The sequence below is a fragment of the Alligator mississippiensis genome, chromosome 7, assembly GCF_030867095.1.
Source record: "Alligator mississippiensis isolate rAllMis1 chromosome 7, rAllMis1, whole genome shotgun sequence".
Taxonomy (NCBI): Eukaryota; Metazoa; Chordata; order Crocodylia; family Alligatoridae; genus Alligator; species Alligator mississippiensis.
Genome location: NC_081830.1, coordinates 1,626,486 through 1,648,761, shown reverse-complemented (window position 1 = coordinate 1,648,761; position 22,276 = coordinate 1,626,486). Strand labels below are relative to the sequence as shown.

Sequence of the window (22,276 nt, the reverse complement as noted above, 5' to 3'; positions counted from 1 at the left end):
AATCAATTCTAGCATTAAAGTTGTGTGCTTGCTTTCTTCTGAATTGTTACATGCTGAAAGGGAACCACTCCAACCACATCATTATATTAACTCACAATTCTTCCTACAGGAAGGTGCACATTTTTGGGCAAGCAATTCCCAAGGAGGAAAGAGCTCTCCACTTTTTAAGCTACTGATTAGGACCAGGGAGAGTGAGACCTGGGTTCTAGGTCTCCTCACCCTAGTAGAGCTCAAATCTGCCGCCGGGTAGGGATGAGGCCAGACCACAGCATGGATGGCGCTGAGGTATGGCTGGAGCCCTTGGGCTGTTGGGGACACTGGAGAACCAGGCCAGGCTGGGAGCAGAAGGGGACCAGGCAGGGAGGGAGCACATGTGCAGCTGCTCCCCGTGGCTCTAGGCTGGAGGACGGCAGGGGTGGCTCTGAGGCTACAGCTGCAATACGGTCAGCTGTGAACAGCGGCAATAGTGCAGAGAGGAGTCCTTCTAGAGCTTCCTCCCAGGCATCATCAAGGGACATAGTGTGGGGACGGCAGACATGCCGGGGAGCAAGTAAGGGAAGAGACAACCTGCACGCTGCTGCTGTCCTCTGCAAGCCTGGCGCCCGACACAGCAGCTTCCAGCAGGAGTGGGGCAGAAGTGGCTCTGGGACTCCCCCGTGCACCGGGCAGCTCGGGGACAGCAGGATGTGACCTCCTGAGGTCCCTCCCAACCTACGATTCTGAAATTCCCATATAACCCTGGCCATATTTAAAAATGCCCATCTCCGGAAGTCCAGTTACCTCATACACCTTAAGGTCCTGTCCAGGAAGAGCCATCCTCACAAAATCACTGGCGTAAAACTGTACCACGTCCACTTCATCGACATCTGGCATTGGCACGTTCTGGATTAACCTCTGAAACATCTCTGCAGAGTCTCTTGTGGGGTCCCTTGGAAAACCTGGGTCACCCAAGAACGAGCAAAGGAGATCAGTCAATCACACGGTGCCAGCAGACAACAGCGCTTTTCAATATGCAGGTGGATGGGGACCGGTAACAACACACAGTGGGGCAATGGGCAACCAAGGTTTCTCTGTGATGCAGAGTTAATCATTAGAGAGAGCCTGCAAGGTCATCAGAGGTCCTAGGCCATCCCCATTAGCTGTGAAGAGCAGCAAGTGCAATCAGTCCCCTCTTCAAAGCATTAAGGGCAGGAGTTTGGTCAAATGTCCAACAGGGCCACCTCCTTGCCCCCATCAGGTCCCTCCACCAAGATGCCTTCAGCACCAGCAGGTGCTATACTTCCACAGCCTGTCGGTCTGCAACCCTAGGGCAACAGGGACCCATAGTTTTACTTTGCCAGGGTGAATTTGGGTGTAGTGGGTAGGCCATGGGGTGAAAGGGAAGGGAAAGGAGGATGGAGGGCTGTGGTACCTAATTCAAGAACTTAAAAAAGTCCCTGGCTGCTTTACCTGCAGCACGGTCTGCCAGCCCTAGTGTGGGTGTGGGGACGGGGGGAAGCTGGGACTGGGGGGGGTGCATCTACCTCTGTAGCTCTGATTGCTGCTTCCACACCCCCTTTTGCAAAATTCAGGACCTGCCCATGTCCCTAGGTGAACTGTTCGAGTGTTTTGCTCCCTTTACTCTTATATATCAGCACCTTTGAGCCTGGATATGTATTATTTTATCTCCCAGGCTTTGGCTCTCACTGGGCACTTTTACATGCGTCTTGTGGGGAGGGCACCACTTTAATTAGAGCACCTCCGAGAGCCACTCGAAAGTGCTGCAGCATCTCGTGTGTCAACAGCTCCGTGCTTCAAAATGGTGGCGGGGGTGCGTGAACAAATACTTGTTCAACGAATGTCAGTTCAAGCTCCCCCGGCTCCATTTTTAAGTGTGGGGGCACTGATACGTGAGATGCAGGAGGCTGCTGGAGAGCGGTAATTACCACGCTCCAGCAGACTTGATTAATAGAGTCTGCTTTGACATGCTGTAATTACAGCGCATTGGAGCAACCTGTAATTACCCATATGTATGGAGGCACCCATAATGCCTCTGAGCCTACTGTAGAAATCCTCATTCAATTGACCCAAATTCACCCCAGCATAAGCCAAAGTAAAACAAAGCCACAAATATTGATCCACTATAGTTTGTTTTAATAGTTGCCGAAAGTTTGAAATCACCTTTTGCCTGATGGACCGTCTCCCATATCGCATCCAAGTCAGCTTTCAAAACCCAGCTGAACGGGAACTGGCAAACCACAGACGTGTTTGGGTCTTCAGTCATTGATAACACAGCAATCTTAGCATCAGGCACTCTTGAATAGGAAAAGTGCATATTACAGATGAGAGTATGTATTAGAGCCTTATATATATTGTTTTCTGGCTATATGCCTCTCCTTAGGGGTTGGCACAGATTTGCATTATGGATGCACGCTTTCCTCTCCAAGCTCTCCTCCTCTCTCTCAAAACACTAATGCAAGCACCACACTGTAAACTGTAGTCATACACAGGTATGTTCGCTTCGGTCCTGAAAAGACTGAATTTGCTAACAATTTTTTTCAAACTAAAATGCAGTTCTGTCTAAGCAGAACCCGCGTGCAGGAAATGGGTGTTTTCAACAAATGTCTCGATTCCAAACATTTTTAAAAGAAAACCTTGAATTTTGTAAATAAGAAGATTGAGGTTTTGATTCAGTAAGTTTTTTTTTTGTTTTCAATTTTTAGCTACTTTATACCAAAGACAGTTTCGGCATTTTAAATGAAAATTCACATTGAAAAGAAATATTTCACTGGACTCAATGGCTGCCCCTACACGAGACGCTTACTGTGCAGTAGTGACCCACAGCACGAACCATGATGCGACGCTACCGCACAGTTGTGACCCGCTACTGCACAGTCAGCATCACCCACAAGCTGTGTGGGGACGCTACTGCTCAGTAACGCTGGTTACTGTGCAGTCCTTTAGTACATGGGTATGCAGCCACAGCTATCTGTCAGCAGGGAGCCTGGCTGGCAGCTGGAGCGTGGTCCTGGGCAGCCAAGCTGCAGTTTCAGGCGGTGCACATTGCTGACCCCTCGTGCTGCAAATTGCCAGTGCAGGAAACACCTGCACGTGCAACACGTGCAGTGTACAGCATCGTGGACAGGTCTGTGGTGCCACGTACTGCACGTGCCCATGAGAGTCTGATCTCTCACAGTGAGTTGACCCTTACTTGCTGGTGTACTTAATCTTCAGAAATGATTCATCTTGGAACATCCGGAGCCACAGGTCGGACAGCGGAGCCTCCTGAGAGATATGATCCAGATTGTTGTTGGCATCAATTACTGCTAGAATTTGGGCGAACACGTTTACCATAATATCTTCTATATAAATCCAGAGCGTGTGCCTTAAAAAGAAGGGAAAACACGTCCTCCAAAATTAGTTTTCTCAGCTCTTGTGTCTGCAGCAGGACAGCTGTCTAGGGTATACTATACTATCCTATACTGAAATGCTGAAGCTATACAGTATACAGCTGGAGAGCCAATCCCTATAGGCTCTCCAGCATGTCGAGTTAATAAAACATAACTAAATTCCAACCTTTATATTCAACATGAGATAAACCAAGAAGCACACCTGTTATGGGATTGGTGGAGACCTGCTACAGCAGCAGCTCCCAAACTGTGGGTTGTGACCCCAAATGGGGTCACAACATCAGCGGATGGGATCGTGGAGGTAGGGGGACCGTGGGTTGGGAGTGAGGGGCCATGCTGAGGAAATGGGGTCGCAAATGGGGTCATAATAAGGACACATTTGGGAAACACTGCTCTAGAGGACTCGGTACACATCAACTCCATAGTACAAAGTGACCGACTATCATTCAGCATTAGTGAGGCCTCGCTTTGAGGACTGCATTGAGTTTTGGGTGCTGCAGTTCAAGAAAGACATAAATAACATTGAAAGAGTTCAGCAAAGAGCAACAAAAAATGACTTGCTGGAAAAGACTGGAAGAACTGGAATTATTTAATGTGGAGAGAAGACGGAAGATGGATTTAATAACAACGTTCAAACACCTGAAGGTAGGTTATAAAGAGGGCTGGTGATAGACTATTCTGTGTGACCTAATGGGACAGGATGCCACATTTTGAAATCGTAATGTGGGAAATTTAGGCTGCATATAAGGATGCACTCTCTGAGGATGAGGGTGGTTAAGCACTAGAATAAATTGCTCACAGGAGGCATCACATCTCCACGGCTGGAAGTTTCTGAGATCAGATTATGCAAATACTTGGACTGCCTAGGTGAGTTTAGAGAGGGGTAATCCTGACTTGTGCAGGGGGCTGAGCTGGATGACCTAGTGAATTGTTTTCAGACCTAATTTTCCCTGATTTTACAGAGGTTCTTACCATAGATCAAACTCTCACTGTCCAATCTAAGACTTTTCCAGTAATTAATCCAATGAAGGATCAGAGCCTATCATATCTTTTTTGTATTCCAAAAAAATGGAGCTCTCTGAAAATCAAATGGACGACGTGTCGATGCTATCCAAGGACACAGACATTTACCTGAACGAAGCGCCTTCAAGTATGAACTTTCCGGACTTTGCTTGATGGAAGGTCCATTCTTTAGGCTCAAGACTCCTCTTCTCACGTTCTTGTAAAAGGCGACAAATTCTCTTTTTTAATTCTCCCATAAAACTGTGGGCAACTAGCCAAACACAAAACAAAAATCGCTAAATAAGACCGGTGAAAATTTTCTACGAAAGCATTTTCTCTGGGGAAAAAGTGCATTCAGCTACGTGAAAAAGTTATATAGAACCCGTGCTTTCATCAGTTTTTAATTCTTTTACTTTTCATCTGAAAAACCCAAACCTAAACATTTCCAGTCAAAGTCACCAAGAAGTTTAGTTAAAATAAAATGTAGTGCTTTTTTATTAAACAAAAAGTTGACATTTTTCATGGATAGAAAAATACCCATTCTGACCAGCTATAGCCAAAGACGATTACTTATTATCTTCTATTAAAAGGTTCTATTGGTGGAAACAATTTGAATTGCCATTTGGAATTGAGCAACTCATAGCAAAATCATCAAGGAAAACATGAAATATAACGGATGCATGTTGCATTTGTCTCTCGAACGTCCCAGTTACTTCAGTCTAAATACAGAGTTGAAATCAGTGGGAAAATTTAAAATGTGTGATGTAACTGGAATGATGGCAGGGGAAAAACAGATATATATATATATATATATATATATATATATATATATTGCTCTATATATAAAGGAGATTTCCACTTTGTACTGCACCTCAGAACATAATATCTATCTACCTATCTAGATAGATAGATAGATATAGATATATATATAGATACAGATATAGATATATAGATCTATACATACACACACACATACATACATATATATATATATGTATGCATTATATATGTGTGCATTAATTTCATATGTAGACACACCCAGATGACCACAAAATGACTGAGTTCAAGATCTTAATTGGAAGAAGGAAAGATGGACGGCAGCAGAATAAAGATGCTGGACTTCAAAGAAGCAAATTCAGGGAATTGGTGGTTAGGATCTCCCAGGATGCAAGGCTGGAGGTAAAAGCAGACCAGGAGAGCTGGTTGTATTTGAAGAAGGCTGCATTAATGGTGCAGGAGTAAGCTAATCCGATGCGACAGAGGAATGGAAAGTGCAACAGGAGACTGACCTGGCTAGACGGTGATCTTCTCAATGAGTTGGGAATCGTGCGTGATCATATTAAGAGTATGAGGATATCACACAGGCATGCAGGGAGAAAATTCGGAAGGCCAAGGCATGAGTTGAGATGCAACTGGTAAGAGCCATAAAAGGCCATAAAAAAGATTCTGCAAGAATCTCAGAACTAAGGGGAAGACCAAAAGAAAATGTAGATCGTGGAAAGGCTGAGGGACCTGGGCCTCTTTAGCCTAAAGAAGAGAAGGTTGAGAGGGGACTCGATAATGGCTTACCGCTATGTCAGAGGAGTGCATCAGGAGCTCGGTGAGCAACTGTTCACTAGGACACCCCTGGGAAAGACCAGGATCAATGGATATAAACTCCTGGAAGGTCGCTTCAGGCTTCATACCAGGAAAAACTCATTCACAGTGAGGATGTCCAGACTGTGGAATAAGCTCCCTCCAGAAGTGGTGCATTCACCTACCCTGGAGGTTTTCAAGAGGAGACTGGACGCTCGCCTTGCTGGGGTCACCTAACCCCAGTCGTCTTCCTGCCCAGAGCAGGGGGGCTGGATCTGATGATCTGTAAGGTCCTTTCCAGCCCCTAACGTCTATGAATTTATGAATCTATGGAGGATGTCCTTTATTGTGAAACACCCAGAGAAGAACAAGGTGATCAGGAACAGCCAGCATGGATTCACCAAGAGCAAGTCATGCCGCACCCATGTGACTTCCTTTTATGATAAAGGTGACAGGCTCTACAAATGGGTGGGAGCAGCAGGTGTGATATACCTTGATTTTGGCAAGACTTTTGCCAAGTCCTTCAGAAAATTCACATTAAGAAGCTACGGAAATAGAGACTAGATGAAACTATTATAAGGTGGATGCATACCTGCTTGGATCATCATGCTCAATGAGTAGTCATCAATGGCTCAATGTGGAGGCAGTATCAAGTGGGGTTCCCCAGGGGTTTCTCTCAAGTCCAGTATTGCAGAACATCTTAATTACTGATCTGGACAAAGGGACTGAGTGCACTTTTACCAAATTTGTGGATTATACAAATTTGGGTAGAGTTGCAACACTTTGTAGGGTAAAGCGAGGATCAGAATGATTTGGACAAACTGGGAAATGGTCCACAATTAATAAGGTAACATTCAACAAGGATAAGTACCAAGTCCTACGCTTGGGATGGGATAATTTCAGGTGCAAATACAGACTGGGGAATGATTGGCTAGGTTGCAGTACTGCAGAGAAGGACATGGGGGGCTATGGTAAACCAAAAGCTGAATATGAACCAACAGCATGCTCTTCCTATTGCAACTCCCCCCCCCACAAAAAAAAATAAAATTAAAGTTTAGTCCATTGTATCAATAGAAATGCCACTTGCAAATCTAGGGAAGTAGTCCTTCCACTGTTTTCCGCACTGGTGAAGCCTCACCTGCAGTGTTGTGTCCAGTTTTGGGCCCCACACTTCAAGAAAGATGCAGGCAGTTTGGAAAGACTAGTGGAGATTTTAAAAATGCCTCGAGGCCTGGGAAGCATGACTCATGGAGAAAAGGCTGAAAGACCTTGGGTTATTTGTGTGGAGAAGAAAAGACTGAGTAGGGATTTAATTAAAGTCTTCAAATACTTGAAGGGCGATTATAGAGAGGATAGAGATAGCTCTTTTTTCTGTGGCTACGGGAAACAGAGCTAGAAGAAAGGTCCTCAGACTTCAGCAGGGGAAATTTTGGTTGGAGGACCAGAGGACGGGAGGTGGCTGACATGGGTGGTAGGGTGCCTGGGGGTGCAACCCATGCCACAGAGGACTGAAGCCCAGGACCCAGAGGGCTGCAGGAGGCTAGAGCCAGGGCAGGGCCAGGGATTAGGGAAGGAGTGGGATTAGGAAAGAACCTGAGGTCAGGATTGAGCTCTGCAAGGAGGGATACCAAGGGGACACTCTCAGAGGCCAGAGGCGAGCAGGCAGGACAAGCAGGGCTACTAGGAGGTGCCACTGCCAGCCCTGGAGGCCAAGCCCTATTACAAGACAAAGAAAAAGAACGAGCTTTACCTGGCAAGGGACATGAATGACTGCACAAAGCAGTTCTGTAAGTGTGTGGGCCAGAAAAGAAAGACCAAGGAAGTTGTGCGCCCGCTGTTAAATTGCCAGAAGCGGCTCTTAATAGAAGATGCAAAGAAGGCAGAGCTACTCAACATCTGCATTGCCTCCATTCTCACAAAATAACTAAAATGCAGGCAGACACCTGATAGAGTTTATATGGAGAAGGAAGGGGACAACCTCAGAGATGCAATAAGAGATGGGATTTGCAAGCATCTGGAGGAGGAAAGGCTGATCACAAGCAGCCAGCATGGATTTACTAAGAACAAATCACGTCAAATGAACCTGATCCCCTTCTTGGACAAAGGAACTACTTGAGTGGCTGGCAGGAACGTTTTGAATAAAGTACATTTCAGCATCTGCAAGGCTCCTCACAAGATCCTACACGATCTTCTCCTAAGCGACTAGGCAAGTTTGGCTTGTCGATAAGGTTCTTAAGAGGGGATATGACACATGATAGCAGTGTGCGAAGACTCGAAGGGTGGCCAGGAGGGGAGAAAACACCTTTTCTCTCTTACTGCAGAGAGCAGGGCACAGACTCGTGGCTTGCAGGTGCAGCAAAGTAAATTTAGATTGGATGTCTGGAAAAAAAACCTTCTTCCCTGTTAATGGAACAGATGCTTAGGGAAGTTGTGGACTCTCCATCCCTGGAGGTGTTCAGAAGAGGTTGGATAGTCACTGCTCAGGGATGATCTAGCCATAGATATTCCTGTGTCGTGCTACAGGTATTTCTGGGCTTTGGTTGCTGCATGGGACGGGGAAGGAACTACTCCCTTCCCACACTGCTACATGTGTCACATTTTTTTTAGCTTTCCTCAGAGGCACTGAATGTTAGCTACAGCCAAGGCAGGGGATTTTCACTTGGGGTTGCCAATGCTCCTGCTGAGACTTAAGGATGGCATTTCCTGACTGCAGGGTCTTTCTCTCTGCTCGGGGTCAGACCAATTGCCATGCTTGGGCTCAGGATGGAGTTTAGTCCATGATCAGTGGTGCAGATTTGGAGGGCTTTTATCTTCCTCGGTAGCAGGGGTGGGGAGCATTGCCCTCTACCTGGGATCTCTTGAGTGTATTTTAACAACCTTTGCAGCACAGGACATTAGCCATTGTGGTTCCCCTGCTCTACCCATGAAAGGTTAAGGTGCGATGTCTTGCATTGTGTCAGGGTTGACCGTATCATTTTGCTAAGAGGTTAGCGAACGCATTTGGATGAGATGGTTTGGATAGGGGTGATCTTGCCTCAGGCAGAGGGTTGCAAGAGATGACCTATAGAGGTCCTTTTCAGCCCTACTTTTATAAGTTGCCTTTGGTTTGTGCTCACATGCAGTTTTCTTTTGAGCCGAGAAAAGCGCATCATAGAGAATCTGTATCCTTCTGGTAGCTCGTTCCCTGTTGTCCTGCTTGTCCTCCAGCTGAATCACAGCTTTCTGAACGCTTTGCTTAATAAGGTACTCGATGTTGAGCAGCTGCACCTGAAAAGAGAGCCATTTTAAAACTGTATTTGGTATTTGTTAAATACAGTGTAGACACATCCTAAATGCAATCAGAGAAAGTTAGGGTTGGAAGAGACCTCAGGAGGCCACATCTACTCCAACTGCCTGCTCCAAGCAGGACCAGCCCCAACTCCATCATCTCAGCCAAGGCTTTGTCTAGCTAGGTCTTAAACACCTCCAAGGATGGAGAGCCCACCACCTGTTCCAGTGTTTTACTACCCTCCTACTAAGAAAATTCTTCCTAATACCTAACCTAAACTTCCCTTGCTGCAACTAAGTACTAAGGTGACCCCCACTGCTAAGATTAGATTAGATTAGATTAGATTAGATTAGATTAGATTAGATTAGATAGATCATGCTATTATGCCCAGGTGGGGGTGGAGGTATAGAGAGACTGAGGGATGGGTCCACAAAAGGACAGTGCTTAGTGCTCCAGCACCCCAGCTCCATGTTGCCTACTGATTCACTGACGTGCATGAGGCATCTGGGATCCCTAAACAGTGCATGGGGAGAGCAAATGGACTTGGAGAGGTATCTTCCAAAGTGATGCTGAGCAGGGAAGATCCTGAGCTGGCCAAGGGATGAGGGGAACAAGCTCTGCTCTGGGTGGAAGCACCTTGCTATGTGGGGGTGATAACCTGATGAAGCAGAGAAGTGACAGGCTTGGAACTGGGGCCCAGAGAGATTCAGGGCAGAAACCTATTTCACTTGACAGGCTGCAACAGTGAACCCTAACCCCTCTTATTAGGAAGGGGGTGTATAGCAGGGTAAATGGAAGAAAGCTTGGTACACATGCCCACAGGGAAGTAACCCAGCTGTGTAAACGTCATTTTTTTATACTTGTGAACCTATAACGTAGCCGTATGGATGTGCAAGTGTACTGATTATACACAGAAGGCTGTATTCTGGCCAGGCAGAAACACCGCTACATAGCCACGTAATTTGGCAAGCATTAAGTCTCAAAAATGGCAGCATAAGTGTCACTTCGGCATATAAAATGAACCAGAATTTGACTCTCGGTGTAGCACTTGACGTCTACACTGATACTTCCCCCTGGGGAGAGGCTGGCAACCTGAACAATTCTACCTGGAGAGTCCTGCAGCCATTTCTTCCTTGAGCAGTAGGTCAGCATTGTATAGATCCCTGTGGCTTGCCCCATAATATCATATCTACCCAAACCCAAGATGACTTTGAATTTAAGCCCTCCAGTAATAATACCCTAGATATGGAAAATACATACGTTTGTTCTAATTTTCCATGTACAGAATCTAATTGTCAGAGGGCCATCTTAAATTTGTCCTCCCCGACCACTGCACTAGAGAAAGCAGTAGCAGGGGATAGGCAGTGGGAGGGCAACCTCACCCCCACCCTTACACTTGCACCCTGTTGCCTCGCCCTCCATGCTTGTGCCCTCCAGGGCCTGCCCCCACGATATCCAAGTACCCTGGAGCCCTCCCCTCCTGGGCTTGCCCTCTATGGAGTCTGTGCTCTCTCATGCTCTCTCTCAAGGGGCAGCGGGGCAAGCCCTACGAGGAGAGGCTGAAGGCCCTGAACCTGTTCATCCTCCACAAGAGAAGACTGAGGGGGGACCTGGTGGCTGTTTACAAACTCACCAGTCAGGACCAGTGGGCACTGGGGGAGGCTCTGTTCCCCCGGCACCTCCTGGGGTTACTAGGGCCAGAGCTGTAACTAATGGTAAGAGCAATGGGGCAGGCAGAGACAGTGGGGAGGGTCAGTGGTTGGGGGCCAACAGGTGGGAGGGCGGACGCTGGGGCTTTCACTGACCCTAAGCCTGGATCAGGACTGGAACTAGAGCTACAGCAGTCACTCCCCCTCCCCTCAACCTTGCTCTCATATCCAAGTCGAGGGGCTTTCCCCCCCTTGTTGACTTGCAGGGGGGACCTCGTTTTTGGATCTGAGTAACTATGCTATACAGAAATCTTCTAGTTCACACAGTAAGAAAGAAACGTACCTTTTCCTCCAGACAACGACTGTCTCCTGTTTCAGTGCCTCCTGGCTTGGCTGAACCATCTAGAGACATAAACATCACGTGTAATTTCATACTGCTTGTCTGTTGTATTGAAGAATGAATCACGTGTGACAAATAGAAAGTCGCGTAGAAAATTCATGGGGGAGAAGATGGAGGGGACATGAACACTCCTTATCAGTGCCTTTACAAGGGCATATTACCCTTGGGAAGGGGAAGAGATTTTCAGGCTGAAAATCAGTATCAGCCCAGGGACTGGATGAGATGACCAAGGAGGTTTTTGCTAGTCCTGTGTTCCTAAGGATGGGTACAACTACATCGAGAGTATATTGTTTTAGAGCAGGGGTTCTCAAGCGCTTTTCATTACTGAGCATTGCAATGACTTCGCCTTTTTCATGGAGCATTAAAAGAAAATCAAATAGATATAATCATCATCTCATCGTCAGTTATGCCTGTCAATGGGATTCTTGACATGACTGCGAGTGCTTTCAAGCGCTGTTTTTGGACTTGTTGGAGAGCACCTCATACAGTCATGAGGGCACTATGGTTCTCATGAGCACTGTGGCAGAATACCATCTCTCTCTCTCCCCAAACTCTGCTATGTGACAATTTGGCTGTCACGGTCACTGCAGAGGGCAGACCCCTCGGGTCCCATCTCTTCCGGTGACCCTGAGTTGCAACCTGAGCTAGATACATTCCTGAGGGAGGGGGGAAACCTGCTCCCTCTGCCTACATGACTGGCCTCACACACCTGGGTGAAGGGCTCCCTATTGTTTTAAGCAATGCCAACATACTTGCAAGGGGGCTAAAGACCCTGCCAGTCTACCCAGCAACCAGTGATGCATTCCAAACTGGTTGGATGACAGCCAACAGTTGCTGGCCTCCATTGGACCAGGTAAATGAAGTCATAAGGGCTATATAAGTGAAGGACTGCCCAGGAGGAAGGGCAGGAGCCAGGATGAGAACTCTCCAAGAAGCTGGACCATCTGAAACTCACTCAACTCATGATCAATGAATGGCCTGCCTCCAGAGGGAATCTCCACCTGCCTCTGGCTGATACTCATGAGTAAGCTACCTGAGATCTAACTGGATATATAGCCTGCAGTAACTCAGCTGTGTGATCAAAGGCTACCATGCCACTGTTTGCTCTAAGGGATTTCTCTGATATTGCTCTACCCTGGACCCTACTCCCTGTAACCAATAAAATTCTCCTTTATACCTAGCATGGGAAACTTATTGGGAGTGGGTCTAAATTATGCTTTGGGGTCCCCCAGGTTTGGCTGACTAAGGGAGACCACTATTTGTGCTTCAGACTGAGCGAAGCACCCCAAGTTTTTGCAGTGGGTCAAGTACCCTCAAGGACTATGAGGCCTGTGTTTCCCTCAGGGTGCAGGTCCAAGATCAGGCCAGACTCTGGGTGGTAGCAGCGTTACCCCCAGGCTTGCTCTGGGTGTGCTCTAGGAAGGGGGGTGGCCAGATGTGAGGCGCCCCCGAGGAGGCACTCGGAGCCTGGGAAGTGGTCGGGCAAAGTGAGGCAGGTGGCTCAATGCAGAAGCATCCCCTACTGTCCTGCCACAAGCACCAGGGTGAGAATGTCTCTTTTGAGAGTATGTTCTGGCTGCCACGGGCTTTGTCTCTCCTTCTGAGCAAGCAGACATCTCCCCACCCAATTTACACAGATGCTTTCTAGATCGCAAGAACGCTGTAAGAGACACGTCTGTGCCTGTTTAATCTCAGATGTCCTACTTCTGTAATCCACTTGACGGGGCAGGAGAAGGGTGAAAGGCAAAACAATGCATCCGAGTGGGGTTTAAAGCCAGAAGCTGATTACCTGCATGAAGACCCTGCTGAGCGCTCTTCATGAAAACCTCGGCAACTGACATTTTGGAGAGCTGCCCCAAAGGGGCTGTAAAGTGCTCAAGAGGCAGAAGTTCGTCCAGATGGAGAGAAGTCCATTCATCTGGGGAGGAAAGAAAGGGTAATATAAATCAGGAATCCTCAGGCCAGAAGAGATCACTGTTAGTAACCAGTCCAATCTCCTCCACACAGAAGCCCTGGCAGTGTCACTGGGTCTTGCATCTGGAGATCAGTAAGTTGTGTTTTATTAAATTCTCTCTTCCTAAAAGTCATCCAGGCTGGACTTGAAGACATCAAAATTTGCAAGTTGTCCCAGTTACTCTGACAGTTTTCTTTTCCTTTATACTGCAGAAAGCTCTCACTGACACATTTTCTCCAGCCCTAAAACCATATTTGTGACTCTTTTCTGACCCCCTCTAAATTTTCAGTGACATTTTTAAAAACATGGTCATCAGAACCACATTTTGAACATAGCAGGTCAAGTGCTATTTCACTTTTATGCCACTAAGTCTATCTACACAGCAGCAATTCGCTTAGGGTAGAGTTTAGATTCTTTTTCCATGTGCATTTTGACTTGGCTGCATAAGCTCTGTGGCAGAATAAGGGCATTTATACATGTGCTCTGGGAGTGAAGGGGGGTGCTTTAATTAGAGTGGCTCCAAGCACCACTCTAATTAAAGCACCCGGAGCACCATGCATATCAGAATCCCGTGCTGCAAAAAGGCAGCAGAGGTGCTTTAACTAAAGCTTGTTGAATGAGTTTTTGTTAAAGCACCCCCACTGCCATTTTGGGGACACCAATACATGTGATGCTGGAGTCTGGTGGTGCACAAATAATTGAGTCCCCTACAAAGGGCTATAGTTACAGCAAGTTGGAGCAGCCTTGCTGCATATGTATAGGCACCCTAAGATCACCCAAGTGTGTGTATACCAGTAAGCAAGACCTCAAAAGTGTTTAAAGATCGAACACAATTAGCCCACTGGCCAGAGAAGGTGGGGTCCTCCTGCTCTCAGCCCAATAGCCTGAGCACTTGCTGAGAGACGAGAGGGAGACCCAGATGTTAGGTTCCAATCGTTTAGAGATTAATAGCAAAGTGCCCCAGTCTCCAGGCCATGGGTTAACAGAGCATGTGCCAGCCCTCCTCTTGAAGCACTCTGGGCAGCCAAGAGGAAGACAGAAGGGGCCAGTAGTTGGAGGAGAAAGCAGAGAAGGTCTCCTGGGTTGAGCACTGCCCTGCAAACTGGGGGCCTCAGTCCTGGCTGTTGTTATACAGCCTGTGCTGAGCGCCATGCTGCCACAGCTACACACCTATTGCTACCCAAGCTAGCAACTTCACAGCTCGCTGAGAGATCTCTGCACTGCATCACAACCTGCAGTACAGACGTGCTATAATTTTACCCAGCTCTTCGCCTGTACATTGAAATGGGGGTTTTACTGTTTAGTCAGACTGGTGCTCTTGTGAGCGCTGCCCTACAACAAGACTTTGAATTCTACACGTTACAGCAATTTAAATCCTCGCTTACAGTGTCGAATGGAAAGCAGCCACATACTCACCTCCACTGAATGCCAGGTAACCAGACCCACCCTGTATCCTTGGTACTTTAGTTATGATGACAACGTGTGACAAGCCTGGGCTTTGTGATTTTCGTCTCTCATCTACTATACAGTACCTGAGGGTAGGGATACACATAACTCTTAAACTGGTTTACGTACAGGTTAAATCAGACAGGACACAGGAACACACAACAGTTCTACTATTCCAAAGCGTCACTGATTGGGAACCGTTTCACAATTTCTGCGGGACAGGATGCAGACACCACTTAACAACTGAATTATTCCCAAATGTCACGGATTGGGAATCAGCTCACAAAAGTGTGTGAAGCCCTATAGCTGGGAGGGGACACCCACCACAGCATGCCTTGCCATGGGTGAGTAGAGAAGAGTGCATGCACCCATACTTTGGAGGTCCCAGGAGTGGGTGAACTATGCCTGGGGGCATTTTATCTTTTCTGGTTTCCCTTCTGTCCCAAACATGAATTCAGTGAACTTCCATAGCCTGCAATTCAGTGAGCAGCGTTCTTGCCTGACTTTGGGGCAGGAGGGGCAGTGCTTGATCCCACACTCTTGGATCCCCTAGCATGCAGGTGGCATGATGTGTAGGAAGTGAGGGCACAACCGGTCGTTCTGGAGCCCCTGGTCCCTGGCTTGACTGACACACAGGTTTAACTTCTTTCCTGACCTCAACCCTGAAATCATAAGAAAAGTTGCTTACTTAGCGCAGGCCAGGAGCCTTTTGCTGCTCTGTGGCTCATCAAAGTTGAACTGGACAAGGAACAGTTTCTCATCTGGTGATTGACTGAAAAACTTACTGCAAACAATAAAGAAGTCTCTTTACCTTCTTTTTGAAAGATCACAGCTGTAAAAACATGTCCAAAATATACCGAAACCAAAATGAGTTGCACCAAACCCTCTTGTTACCTAAGCTCCTGACGGAAGGCATGCTCAGTCTCAAACTGACTTAGAAAGACACAGCAGATCCTATTTTGGAGATTCAGCTTCTTCGTGACCATGTCCAACTCTCTCTGGTTTAGAAGTCTTGCGTGTGTAGAAACCTATAAGAAAGGTTTATTTAGGGAAGAATTTCTCTGCTTGAGTTTGCTATGGTATGTAGAAAAAATACAATGAAAGGGAACTGAAGTGAGTGTAAATGGCTGCCCAGTATAACCACCGAGAAAGAACTTCTCCTTCAACTGGAAAATAGTGACTTTTCAACGAAAAAGCCAGACAATCCCATTTCCTTCATCACAGTGCTCTGTAGTGCTGTGCTGGATCTTCAGGACAAGCACTGAATCCAAAGGGAGAGCAAACCCTATGCAGACCCTTGCCTCACTCCTCCAATTACAATGCCCTTACTGAGCTGGGCGTTTTTAAGACTTGAACCAGTCTTGGTGTAGCGGCACATGACACTTTCATATGGCACATGGAAAACTGCGGGCTAGACAGAATTACTGCTAACTGAACATGTGGATGGGTGGATAACCACAAGCAAAGAGTAACTGTACATAGATTGATGAAAAAAGGCAACATTTCCTTAATTTCGCTATTCATAAAACACCAGCATCTTCATGTTCAAGTGGTAAAACATGTGCCAAGGATGATCATATCATGCAGCGTGCCATTGCATCATAACAAAGTTACTACTTTTCCTGGGAAGAATATCTCCAGATCGTATTAAGTGGCCACGTCTACACGAGATGCTGATGGCGCAGTAACTCGGCACTGCTGCGCAGTAGCTTTGCGTGGCACGAAGCGTGACCCAACACTACCGCACACTAGTAATGAATGCTATGCAGTCAGCATCACCAAAAAGCCGTTCGGCTGCCACGCAGGAGCTCCGGTGAGTCTCGTGTGGACGTGGCCGGCCACAAGCACTTAGCTATCGTGAGACTGCACTATGGAGAAAATATGAGCATGGAAAAAAGTGCTTTGCTGCTGCTGGACATAACCTTCAATCAGTTTGGCATTATATTTCCCTGTGAAAGGCTTTATACAGGCTGCAAAGTTTACACGGGCCATATCTGCATTAACTGAGATTCCAATGCCGATGTTTTAAGACTCGTACAACAAGCTCCGTTACTCTAAAATACATGACAGCTTGAACAGCTGTAGGAAAAATGTTAGGGATTGTTTCTAAACCTGAAACAAAACTAAGATGAAGGTCAGTTCCTTAGTACTTTAAAACTTAACTAGTGCAATGTGCTTAAGATAGTGTTAGTATAATGTGCCTAAGGTCTCTCGGTGGTATTTTTTATATTTGCACCAGAGATAATTTTCATAATGGGAAGGTCCTTTGCACATGACGCATGCTACAATAAGTCAGTACACCACCCAAGATAATGAGGTGCACGTCACTAGGGCCCATGGCTTCATCAATAACATTAATATCATTAGTAATAGCATGCAGAAAGCTTCCTAGAGATGCTGCACAGCCTGCAGCTCTTGCTGAAGTCACCTGAAGGCATGGCTGCCTTGCACCCCCCGAAATCACGCCCACCAATCTCGCTCTGTGATAAAACATTGTACCTCCAAGCACAGCCCAGTAGTGGCATCCACATTTGACTGTGCTTTCATTGACTTTCTCAGGACGTCAGTCAGGTCGTCGTGCTTCTGCCGCCCAAAGTACAAGTCCTGGATCTGCTTAGCATCCTGCAGAGAGGAGTATTTGAGACGCAGGATGGAGTCAGGGGTCGCACAGTCGATGAACTTGCTTTTACAGGCTTCTAGGACTTGCTCTTTGTTGAACACAAAGTTCCCCTGAAGGCTGCTCTGAGAGCACTGCAAAAGGACCGTGGCAGAAACATCCTCGCTGAATCCAATGAAGACATCCTGTTCCTTAGGGTTACCGTTGGACCACCTGATGCTGCAGCAACCAGCGTCCCTAACCGTGACAAACAACCTGGCCCATTGCTGGAGCTTCCTCCTCACCTCCACCTGCCGCGAGCTGAGAATGGTATTCATCTCCAGGCAATGCTTCTCCAGCCTGTTCAGCAGCGGGGTGGGAAACTGCGTGTAGACGACGTTCTTCTCTTCGATCACAACCAACTTGAACTCCTTTTTCACTCGGCATTTGACTCTGTGAGTGCCCAGGCCCAGGTCGACGTACTTGTTTTCTCCTAACTTGACAAAACACTGGTTCAGAGCATCGTAGAGGCTTTCGTACAGGTTCTGTATGTTTAGGAGAATGACAGGCCGCCCTGTTTCCATGCAGATTTTCACTCGGTTCACAGAGCGGCATACCTGCGAGTATTCTTGGTCCTGCGGGAAACCTGAGCCAAATATTACATCGCAGCTCTCGATGTCCATCAGTTTGGTCATCTGTAGAATCTGGAAAGCCGCGTGGTTAATTGTGATTAGCAGCAAGTATCTAGATACAAACTCTGTTTGGCTCCTGTCTAAATTTTCCCGCAGCAAATCAACTGTGTGCGTGGTTTCTAGCCTGGTTTCTAAGTCCGAAGGAAGAGTGATAGGAGGTTTGCAGGTTTTGAACAACTTTAAAGGGTCTATGTCTTTTGAACCCCCAAAGTTTCTCAGAATTGCTTTTCCAATGAGCTCTTCCGCAGAGTATCGATCCTGATCTTGGGTGTAAGACAGTATCATTTTGATCAGGCTGTAAAAATCACGGAGCCCAAAAAACTCCGCTGACTGCGTCTTTAAGACCTCGCAATAGAAGTTAGCTAGAAAGGGGAACGTGTGCTCGATTCGTGAGATGTTGCAGCCCGCACAGATTTCCTTGGCCATCTTCACGAGCTCGTCCTCCTTCGGTTCAGTCCTGAGCACAAAGAGTCCTCTGTTCATCTTAGCAGGGTCCAGGGCCCAGTTTGAAATACCGACGAAGCCAACTTTTTTATACGGCTCTGGGGTTTCATCATCGACACACCCATCTTCAAGGAGAGGGTGCAACGTCTTGAGGGGCATTTCAGGAGAGTCTTCTGCAAGACCTACCTCATCCAGAATCACGACTGAGGCAAACTCGTCCAGTTTCTGGCCCTTCTGAAACTGTGAGCATTGCTTGAAGGTGGAGATGATTCCCTCAGGCCTAGAGTGAGGGCTACACTGGAAAGATATCACCTGGATCTGTTTGTAACTTTTGAAAAACTCTATTTTGGATAATCGGCCCTGCATTGCAGCCACAGCTATGGTTTTGGACAGGGACTTGGAGCTTCCCGGCTTCCCTACAAGAAAGAGAGGCACTCGCAGGTCCATGCATATGACCATCATGAAGCTGTTTTCTCTCAAGGCATCGTTCCGCGCCGTCAACTCAGGAATGGTGAGGTTATCCAGGAAGACCTCTTGGCACAGCACGATCTCCTGCTGAAGGAGCCCTGCAGGGAGAGAGAAGCACTTTGCTATCGCTTCCAGGTAATCCTGGCGACCACGCTCAAGAGACATGTAATAGCAAACCCCCATGGAGAGAACCAAGGAGCGTTGTGCTGCATTGAGCGGAGGCATTTGACCTTTCTCATATTCATCGGGGCGAGTGGCTGAGCTGGACGAGTCTGAGTGCTGAGCTGCGCTCTTTTGGTCGATAAGAGGAAAAAGCAGGTCTTTTAGGTTGTAAAACCACAGCAGCACCTTCATGCAGCGCTCAACATCCCTGAGACTGGTAATTCTGCATTCATCTTTGTTCACCCTTAAAAACTTCTGGGAGGTCAGAATAACAGAGGTGAAAATCTCCATTTTTTCTCCAGGAAGCTTGTCCTTCACAATGGATCTAACGATCTCCTGGATGTACAGACTCTGAGTCTGTTCATTTAATTCCCCAAAGTCCCAAACAAGAGGCAACATGCTCGGGGGGAGCGGCTGCACCCGATACACCAGCTGCCGCAAAGGAACGTAGCCCAATTTCTCTAGGGTGTCTTCACTGCGAACTCTGTACCCCAACCCGGCTTTCTCTAGCTTCTCAATGGTCTCCTCCGTGTGCCTCTTGTAGGGGTTGCAGGCAGCCACAACTTTTAAGCGGGTGGTGGGGATCTGTTCTCCATTTATACTGTGGTCGCACAAGACCTCTTTAATGGCAAACACGGCTTCTGTTGTGTTCGCCTCGTCGAAGAACAGCACTGTGTCCACATCGTACTCCTCTCCGTTCCTCTGTGCCAGCTCAATTGCTTCCCTGACTTTCTGGTGGATGACGTGGGAGCTAGTGCCTCCGTGAACACGCACCAGCATCATGTTTTGAATGTCCCTTCCTGCTCTTTGCAAGCTGCACATGAACTGCACCAACTTGGTCTTCCCGCAACCCGTTTCACCCATGATGATCACAGGGATCCCACACTGGAACCTCAGGTGAATGGCCAGCATTTTCATCGTGTTGTCCAGAGTCAGCTTGTAGGATTCATCTGGATCTTGGCTGCTTTTCACACCAAATATGCTGCAGAGAGTTTCCAGCTGTTCTTGCCTGGGCAGATCTTCAAACTTCTTATTGAAAGGCACCTTTTGAACACTAAGTATGTGATATAATCTATACCCAATTACTTTCTTTTCTAAAACTGACCCTGAATATGCATCAACAGCATCATAGTTCTTATTGATATGGAAACCCAAGAACTCCATGGAGTGGTTATCAGCATGGAAGACTATATAAGGGTGAGACTCCTGCTCCCACTTGCGTCTTAACTGGTACCCTGTCAGCACGCTGTCCTCCTCTTTTTTACCCTCTCCCCTTGGAAAGCTTTCATCTGACATGACTAGAGAAGGCATGGCAAAGTCCTTGGACATGGCGATCATGAACTTTATCACAAATGATTTAAAGCCCCCAAATTCTCGTCCTGCTGCTTCGCTGCAGAACACCGAGGTTTCGCACTTCATCAGCTGGAGGCTCAGGAACTGAGCGAAGTTGCTGAGCTCAGTCCAGGAAGGGTTTTTCCGCCCACAGCACTGCAGCAAGAGCCTCAGACACTCCTCCTCGGTCCCTTCCACGGTCTGAGGGCTGTAACAGAATCGGTCAAGATTTTGGTGATTCTGGTAGCGCCTGAGATACTGATATGACCTCTGGAAGGCTTCACCCTTGAATGTGCCTCTGTCCAACAGCTGCCGTTCCACCGCAACATCAGTGCCAGAACTGGACTTTCCAAGGACCTCTAATACCTCTACTGGCGATACACATTTCACAGCTGGAAGAAGAGCTAGAAATTCTCTCTCCATGTTACTGGTCATCTACAGGGAAAACGATAAGGAATTAAAATGATTATTAACACTTTCTAATTGCACAAACAAACTAAGAAATCATGAGGGGAGGCTGAGTGAGTCGGGTTGATTTACCCTGGAGAAGAGAAGACCGAGGGGGGATTTAATAGCAGCTTTCACCTCCCTGAAAGGTAGTTGCAAAGAGGCTGAAAATAGGCTGTTCTCAGTGGTGGTAGATGGCAGAACAAGGAGCAATGGTATTAAGCTTCAGCAGGGAATTTTAAGATAGATTTTAGGAAAAACTCTCGTACTAGGAGGGTAGGAAAGCACTGGAAGAGGTCACCTAAAGAGGTGGTGGAAGCTCCATCCTTCGAGGCTTTTAAGGCCTGGCTTGACAAAGCCTTGGGTAGGATGATGTAGTTGGGGCCGGTCCTTCTTGGAGAAGGGTGATGGACTAGATGTGACCTCCTGAGCTCCCTTCCCACCCTCGCTTTCCATTATTTCTATGGTCCAATGACTCCACAGGTGCATGGGAGCAGAGATTTGTTTTCATTTACTTGGATACACAAAGCACGCTCAGCATTACACCGGACTTGGACCTACTGCTGTCTTATGCCCAAACTGAGTTTCTCGAGCAATCCTGCTATCTGCAGGGCACTGCCTTCGGTGCCCCGTTTTGTCCATACCTCTTGTTTTCGTGTGCTGCTTATGCCCTTGCCTCTCACCATGTACTCAATCAAGTACAGGTGGGAGGCTCTGCATTTCCAGACCAGGCCATCAGGGCTCTGGGTGTGTCGCAGAATGCACAGCTCAATCAGCAACCGGTACAGACCCTTTGACACCTGGCAGGCAAAATGCAAAATGAATAAAGTCAATCAACCTTCCATCAACATACAATCCAGGGCCACGTCCTGCCCTGGTGTACCACAAGTACAAGGGAACTTCGAGGGAACTACACCATTTACCCTTCAGCTGTGCTAATGCTACCCTAAAGAGCTGACAAATCCAAGCTTCAGTGCCATTCCAATTGCAGCCCATACTGCGAATGCAAAGATGCCTTCTGGTATCATGATAGAGTACCAGGCGCTAGAAATCTGCCCAGAAGTAAGTCTTTCTGTGACGGAGATAATTTGGTGACCAAACTCTGGACTAGACTTCCCAAGGAGGTGGTGCAGTCCCTAACCTTGGAAGTCCTCAAGAGAAGTCTGGACAGACACCTTGCGGGGATCATTTGCTCTCAGCAGTATTGAGGGGGATTGGACTCAATGATCTTTCAAGGTGCCTTCCAGCCCTTAATTTCTATGATCTGATCTCTCTAACACACTTGGGATTTCACCCATTTTCCAGTATACTAAACCCAGTAACCTTTCTTTGATTAAAGCAGCGCTCAGTAAAGTCTCTAGTCTGTATCTGAAAACATCTAAAGATGGAAAACCCCATCACTTCACCTTGGTGTTTCTTCCAATGGTTAATTAGCCTTTCTGTAAAAATGTG

The 22,276-nt window shown here is 47.2% G+C and overlaps 1 protein-coding gene across 1 annotated transcript in view; it reads right to left on the bottom strand.

The window, feature by feature from the left end:
- LOC102576298 (E3 ubiquitin-protein ligase rnf213-alpha-like) overlaps positions 1-22,276 on the bottom strand; it is a 114,096-nt gene that overhangs the window by 49,163 nt on the left and 42,657 nt on the right. The window contains exons 26-37 of the mRNA XM_059731390.1: positions 21,469-21,624; positions 17,183-20,812; positions 15,578-15,711; positions 15,372-15,467; positions 14,654-14,769; positions 13,073-13,201; positions 11,227-11,285; positions 9,083-9,233; positions 4,521-4,662; positions 3,191-3,364; positions 2,161-2,294; positions 781-938 (exon numbers count right to left, since the gene is read on the bottom strand). Of these exons, the coding sequence (XP_059587373.1) occupies positions 781-938; positions 2,161-2,294; positions 3,191-3,364; positions 4,521-4,662; positions 9,083-9,233; positions 11,227-11,285; positions 13,073-13,201; positions 14,654-14,769; positions 15,372-15,467; positions 15,578-15,711; positions 17,183-20,812; positions 21,469-21,624 (5,079 nt within the window). The remainder of the gene's footprint in view (positions 1-780; positions 939-2,160; positions 2,295-3,190; positions 3,365-4,520; positions 4,663-9,082; positions 9,234-11,226; positions 11,286-13,072; positions 13,202-14,653; positions 14,770-15,371; positions 15,468-15,577; positions 15,712-17,182; positions 20,813-21,468; positions 21,625-22,276) is intronic.